The sequence below is a fragment of the Babylonia areolata genome, chromosome 23, assembly GCF_041734735.1.
Source record: "Babylonia areolata isolate BAREFJ2019XMU chromosome 23, ASM4173473v1, whole genome shotgun sequence".
NCBI lineage: Eukaryota > Metazoa > Mollusca > Gastropoda > Neogastropoda > Buccinidae > Babylonia > Babylonia areolata.
Window position 1 is genome coordinate 49,458,118 of NC_134898.1, and position 7,821 is coordinate 49,465,938.

Genomic DNA, 7,821 nt, shown 5'->3' on the forward strand with positions numbered 1-7,821 from the left:
ACAACCAAACAACCAAAACGAGCAACCAACACAAAACAAAAGCCACAAGAGAGAGAGAGAGAGAGAGAGCAAAGTAAGAAAACCCATTGACTGCCCTGAACGTATTACGTACGTGCATAATGACATCACTGATGACGTCATCAGAAAAAGGGAAATAGCTCTGTAAGGCTGAAAATTCACACAGTTTATCTAGAGTGGTATATCTCCTGACCATTTTCTCAGTTTTAGGCTTATTGTTTTGGATAATGTTTTCGTTTATTTATTTGTTAATAGTCTGTTTTATGACCTGAAACACCACTTTCTACTGTTTTCAACCTGGCACTGAATGGGTTTTAGATTAATAAGAAAAGACGAATGAATTCACTGAAGCAGACACTTCACACACATTATACATAAGGACATGCATATCTACTTCATCTTCCACATCTTCAACTCCTTTAACCCCCTCCCCCGCGCCCCGCCCACACACACGAAAAAATCACACTCTGTTGGGGTCTGGAGCCAGTTGCAATGCTCGGACGGAAGAGCCTAGTGTGGTCGTAACCCGCTACGAACTGTGTGTAGTATGGAACTGACCAATGGCGTAGTTCGGTCAACGTAGGCATTTAGTCACGTGTAACTGTCAAAAAGTTGGAACCAAGCAATGCAACTGGCTCCTGGGCTCCGCATCTCGTAGAACATACTGAAGTAAACCTCGCAAATAGAAACATATAAAGATATAAGCAACAGTAGTCTGTTTATGTCTCTAAAACTTGTTATCAAAATTCAACACATTTTCGCTGGAGTACAGCTCCTTCTGGTTAGGTTACAGAAATAAAAGCTTCGCGGCTGGTTAAACGGGCATCCAGTGAGTACAATTCATGCAGAACCAGTTAGAACTGGGCAGATCAAGAAGCAAGGCAGAAAAAGGAACATGTCGTGTGTATGTATTCATGTGTGTGCACGTGCACGTGTGTGACAGTGACTTCACGGAGTTCTACAACAGCAAGCACGGCAACTGCTTCACCTTCAACAAAGAGCTGAAAGTCGCGTCCGTCACCAAGCCGGGACCCTCCAGAGGTGAGCCACAGCAGCAACAACAATGTGCTGTTAGTATGTTATGCTCATAATCATATAAAAAATAATGTTAATTAATTCTTTCTGTTTTTACATTTGAAATATTACCTGCAATATGCTCATAATCGCATTCAAAGTAATGTTTATTAATTCTTTCTGTTTTTACATTTAAAACATTACCTGCAATATGTGGAATGAATACATGAAACGGAGTGTGTGAAAAAAACAAATTTTTTACATTTGTGTCTTCGTTAGATTCCAAATAGCTGGTTTTTTTTTGGTTTCATTTACAGTTATGGTCTCCATGTTGTTAACTTGTACAGGTTGTGATAATGCACCTGACCAAATTTCTCTAATTTGAGATGAAAAGTCATTCTTATCTCAACTGATCTTATCTTTACAACAACAACAACAGCAGCAGCAACAGCAACAGCAGCAGCAACAACAACAACAACAGCAGCAGCAGCAATAACAACAACAACAGCAACAGCAGCAACAACAACAACAGCAGCAGCAGCAGCAATAACAACAATAACAACAGCAACAACAGTAGCAACAGCAACAGCAGCAACAACAACAGCAGCAACAACGACAACAACAATAACAACAATGAAAACACACGCACGCACGTTTGTATAAAGACACAAACTCTCACGGCACGTATATACACATATACATGCACACATAATACACGCACACACAAAACGCCCCATTCACAACCCCCTCCCCCCTCTCCACCTGGTGGTGTGGTAATCATGATGACAGTTGCAATGATGGCAACACACTCAAACCTTTACCAAACAAGCTTCTATGTGTGTGTGTGTGTGTGTGTGTGTGTGTGTGTGTGTGTGTGTGTGTGTGTGTGTGTGTGTGTGTGTGTGTGTGTGTGTAACAATTGTACTCGTACATACATAATGTTTTTGCGCTTCACTCTCCTCCTCCTCCCCCTTCATCCACCCACCACCCTCCCTTCTCCCCCTCACTTATCGCTCTTCCCCCCACCCCTCTCCCTCGTTCCCTTACCGTTCTCCCCACTTATCTCCTCCCCCCCCCCCACCCTCTCAAACCCCACCCATCACCCTCCCTCCCTCCCTCACCCTTCTCTCCACTCATCCCTCCTCTCCTTCCCCACCCACCCCCTCACCCACCCACCACCCTCCCTCCTTCCCTCACCGTTCTCGCCGCTCATGGCTCCTCCTCATCGACCCAACCCCCTCATCCATCCTCCTTCACTCATCCGCCTCCTCCCCCACCCCCTCACCAATCTACCACCCTCCCTCCTCCCCACTGACGCCTCCTCCTCCCCCCCCCACCACCCCACCCTCACCAACCCACCTCCTCCTTCCCCCCCTCAATCGTTCGCGCCACTCATACCTCCTCCTCCTTCCCCCCCCCCTTCACCCACCCACCACTCTCCGTCTTTCTCCCACTCATCAACCCCTCCCCCCAAAACCTCCCGCCCTCCACTACAACTCCCCTCCACCACCTCCGCCCCTCTCCCACCCAGGCCTGTCGTTGCTCCTGAACGCGGAGGAGAACGAGTACACCTACCTGACGTCCACCGTGGGCTTCAAGGTGATCATCCACCCGCACGACGCCATGCCCTTCCCGGAGGACGAGGGTGTCATGGTCAGCCCGGGGTTCACCACCAGCATCGCCATCAGCAAGGTCCCACACCGTAATATAGGACAGGATAGGATGACGGGCCGCAATAGCCGAGTGGTTAAAGCGTTGGACTTTCAATTTAAGGGTCCCGGGTTCGAATCTCGGTAACGGCGCCTGGTGGGTAAAGGGTGGAGATTTTTTTCGATCTCCCAGGTCAACATATATGTGCAGACCTGCTTGTGCCTGAACCCCCTTCGTGTGTATACTGCAAGCAGAAGATCAAATACGCACTTTAATGATCCTGTGATCCATGTCAGCGTTCGGTGGGTTGTGGAAAAAAGAACATTCCCGGCAACTCACCACCGAAAACGGACTATGGCTGCCTATATGGAGGGGTAAAAACGGTCATGCACGTGAAACCCCACTCGTGTACATACGAGTGAACGTGGGAGTTGCAGCCCACGAAAGAAGAAGATATAATATGATTGATATGATATGGATACTTATTAGCGCCTATCCTCGGTCGAGGATTTTCAAACTGGGCCATGGGGCCATTTGCAAAACAGGCTGCCTTCCTGAGTAGAGCCGACTGACGGCTGCCATTGCGTGACACTGATCATTCGTTTCCTGTGTCATTCAATCTCAAGGCCTCATTAAGTGCGTTGGGTTACGCTGCTGGTCAGGCATCTGCTTGGGCAGATGTGGTGTGGCGTATATGGATTTGTCCGAACGCAGTGACGCCTCCTTGAGCTACCGATACTGATACTCAATCAGATTTGACACATACATACTCAGACAGACGTGCATCATTTTTTCTTTTTCGTATATGACCGATTTGTTTAATTACCCTGCGATGAGGCATCCATGTTCCGTTTTCGGGGGTATGCCTGCTGGTTATGTTCTTGTTTCCACAACCCACGGAACGCCGACATGGATTACAGGATCTTTAACGTGCGTATTTCATCTTCTGCCACACCCTTGACGTTAGCTGTAACGAGGGGTGAGGGTGAGAAAGGGCGGATAGTTGGGATGATGGTGTGTGTGTGTGTGTGTGTGTGTGTGTGTGTGTGTGTGTGTGATGAGGATTTGAGGGGGATTTGAGGAGGAGGTGGTGAGTGTGGAGGTGGGGGAGGGGGCAAATGATGGTGGAGAGTGGATGAGGGAGGACGCTGGAAGTGAGGGGTGGAGTGATGAGGGTTGGGCTGGGAAATCGGCTCGTGTGTGTGTGTGTGTGTGTGTGTGTGTGTGTGTGTGTGTGTGTACATTTATTTATTCATTTGTTTATCTATTCATTTATTTATTTACTTGTTTGTGTGTTTGTTCATTTATTTATCTATTTATTCATTGTCGTTGTGTAATTGTTTTTCGACATTGAATTTTATGTCTTTATCTATTTGAGAACTCATTTGTTTCATTTCATTTTATTTTTTAGTTTCATTTATTCATTCGTTTATTTATTCATTCATTTATTTGTTCATGTATGCATCTATTTATCACTTTTTAGAATTCATTTTATTCATTCACGAATCTCTATTCATTAATTTGATGACATCTATTCATGTATTTTTTAATTATTTTTATTTTATTTTAGGATTTTCCCCCCTCAGTATCTAAGCGCGTTGGGTTACGCTACTGGTCAGGCATCTTTTTAGCGGATGTGGTGTCGCGTATATGAATTTGTCCGAATGCGGTGGCGCCTTCTTGAGAAACTGAAGTGAAGTGAACTGAAGTGAACTGTGTGTCTGGCAGGTGGACATTGAACGAACGGAGCAGCCCTACGGTAACTGTGTGAACTACGGCAACAAGGACCATTACGAACTCAACATGTACGCTCAGGAGTTCGACGTCGGCTACTCTGCTAAGGTTCTGATTCTTTGTTGGCCAGTTTGGTGGTTGGAGGAAGATGGCAGAATGGTTAAGACGTTCAGTTGCCAATACAGAGTCCACGAGGGTCTGGGTTCCAATCCCGCTCTCGCCTTTTAATAATGACGATGATACTAATGATAATGACAATAATGATGATGATACTACTACTACTACTACTACTATTACTACTACTACTACTACTACTACTACTAACAATGATGATAATGGATACTTATAGCACACTATCCTGAAATGTGCTCTGGGTGCTTTAGAAAAAACACTTTTGTTTACATAACATCAATGTTACGCACACACACCATAATGTGACTAACAAGGCCTTTTCTTCCAAGTTTGACTGGAAAATCGAACTGAGCGTCTAGTCATTCGGGTGAGACGGTACACCGAGGTCCCGTGTGCAGCACGCAATTGGCGCACTGAAAAAGAACCCATGGCAACGAGAGTGTTGTCCTCTGACAAATTCTGTTGAAGAAATGCACTCGGAAAAGGTACGCAAATATTATGCATGCACTCAAGGCCTGACTAAGTGCGTTGGGTTATGCTGCTGGTCAGGCATCTGCGTAGCAGTTGTAGTGTAGCGTATATGGATTTGTCTGAACGCAGTGACGCCTCCTTGAGAATCTGAAACTGAAACTTGTTGGTTGGTTGGTTGGTTGGTTTGCCAGTTGTCAGCGAATGAACAATTATGTTTTCGTGGCGGTTGCGAGTGTGCGTTGTGTACGTGTGTTTGGGTGTATGTCAGCGTGTTTGTGGGTGTGTGGGTGGGTGTGTTAATGGGTGTGATTGCATGTGTGTATTTCACAGTCGGCAATAAAGCCGTTTCATGTCCATTCCGTTCTCTGTTTTCGTTTTGTTTGCTTAACTGGCAAGTGAACATAAATATATGGCAACTGATTCGTTATTCCTACAACAGACATCAGCCATTTGCAATACAGTTCCTTTTAAAGATGTTGGACTTTCAATCTGAGGGTGCTGGGTTCGAACCATGGCCACGGCGCCTGGTGGGTTAACTAAGGTTTGAGATTTTTCCTATCTCCCAGGTCAACAGATGTGTCTGCCCCCCGTTCATGAGTATGCACATGCAGAAGAATAATCATGCACCCGCAACCCATGCCACCCTTCGGTGGATTATGGTTTCCATCGCACCCAGCATGGACATCCCCCGAAAACGGAGTATAGCTGCCATCAAAACGGTCTTGCACGTAAAACAACAACAACAAACACCAGACCGAGTGAACGGAGGAGTTGCAACTCGCGAATCCAGAAGAAGGAGGAGGAGGAGGCGAAGAAGAAGAAGAAGAAGAAGAAGAAGAGAATTATGGCGGCTGAGCAAGCCGAAATCTTTGAAACTTCAATAACACAACAACAACTGCTGAGTCTGTACAACTGACAATTGGACAAGTCTATAAAAAAAGTATAGGTTGTGAAATAAGACTCACATTGAAAAAAAAGTATTCATATTACCGCTTCAGACGTCTATCTATCTATCTATCTATCTATCTATCTATCTATCTATCTATCTACCTATCTGTCTATCTATCTGTCTATCTATCTATTCAACGTCTCAGACGTCTATCCATCCATCCATCTATCTATCTATCTATCTATCATCTATTAAACGTTTCAGAAGTCTATCTATCTATCTACCAAATCAGCGTTTCATACTACAGGTCAATCTTCAGGTACTGTGATAGGCGGGCTTGGTCTCTGAGGCGGTCCCCACCACATGACTGTCGTGGGGTTGGTGTTGCAGGCGTGCAGGGTCACCTGTTACCAGATGGAGGTGTTCAGCGTTTGTGGCTGCTGCGACAGGGATTATCCCTGCTACCTGACCTCAGCTACGGGCACCTCCATGGGTGCTCAGTACTGCAACTACTCTCTAAATTACGATGGTGGGTACATGATCGATGTCTTGGTCGACGTCAGGGCTGTCTTGTTGTGGGTCTGCAACATAATTTCTGTTGTGGTCGAGATGTGCTGTTGTAGACAAGGACAGATTGACGTTCATTTTTCCAGTCAAGCGGTTCTCAGACTGAAGATGAAGATGGCGTGTTTTTTGGCTGGAGCACTAGTTTTGTTCTCGAAGAGAAACTTTATCAGAATGATTAGAAGAGAGCAACCTTTCTGGACTGAAATGGAGGACAATGACGTTGTTGGACTGAAAGTGATGACGGTAACGTTCTGTGACTGAAATATAAAGCAGTAATATGCTTTGACTGAAACAGAAGTAATAGTAATATTCTTAGACTGAAATTCAAGACAATAATATTCGTGGACTGAATTAAAAGACAGCAACGTTCTTGGACTGAAACACAAGACAGGAACATTCTTGGACTTAAACAGAAGACAGTGACGTTGTTGGACTGAAATAGAAGACAGTAACGTTCATAGAATGGAATAGTAGAGAGTAACGTTCTTAGACTGGAGTTGAATACAGTAATTTCTGAGGAGTACTGTTCTCCAGCTAGGGTCTACAAGAGTCGTACTCTAAGGCGAGGCTCCATGACAGCAATATCATTAGACTGGGGGTATAAGTCAGTCTATTTTTTTCACGTTCTTTGACTGAAATAGACGACACCAAAGTTCTTTGGCTGGAACAGAAAAAACAATAATGTTGCTGGACTGAAATGAATAACAGTAACATTCTTTTAACTTGAATAGAGGACACTAACGTTCTCTGACTGAAGCAGAAGACAGTTATGTTGTTGGACTGAAATAAATGACAGTAACATCCTTTAACTGAAATAAAAGACACAAACGTTGTTTGACTGAAACAAGAAAGTAACCTTGTTGGACTCAAATAGAAGACAGTAATGTTCATAGAGTGAGTGAAGTAGAAGAGAGTAACGTTCTCAGACTGGAGTCGAATGGAGTCATGTCCGAGGAGTGCTGTTCTTCAACCAGGATTTACAAGAGTCATTCTCGAAAGCCAGCGTCTGTGACAGCGATATTATTAGACTGGGGTCTAAGACAGTTCAGTTTTTTCATGTTCTTTGACTGAAATCGAAGACAGTAACGTTGTCGGACTGAAATAGACAACACTAACATTCTTTGACTGAAATGGACAGCACCAACATTCTTTGACTGAAATGGACAGCACCAACATTCTTTGACTGAAATGGACAACACCAACATTCTTTGACTGAAATGGACAACACTAACATTCTTTGACTGAAATGGACAACACTAACATTCTTTGACTGAAATGGACAACACTAACATTCTTTGACTGAAATGGACAGCACTAACATTCTTTGACTGAAATGGACAGCACCA

General features: G+C 44.5%; 1 protein-coding gene across 1 annotated transcript in view; it reads left to right on the top strand.

Annotated features, from left to right (window-relative positions):
- The first annotated feature begins 4,414 nt into the window (after positions 1-4,414).
- Positions 4,415-7,821, top strand: part of LOC143297704 (epithelial sodium channel subunit alpha-like) — a 12,740-nt gene continuing 9,333 nt past the window's right edge. Inside the window, exons 1-2 of the mRNA XM_076610126.1 lie at positions 4,415-4,524; positions 6,299-6,437. Coding sequence (XP_076466241.1) covers positions 4,486-4,524; positions 6,299-6,437 — 178 coding nt within the window. The 5' untranslated portion in view covers positions 4,415-4,485. The remainder of the gene's footprint in view (positions 4,525-6,298; positions 6,438-7,821) is intronic.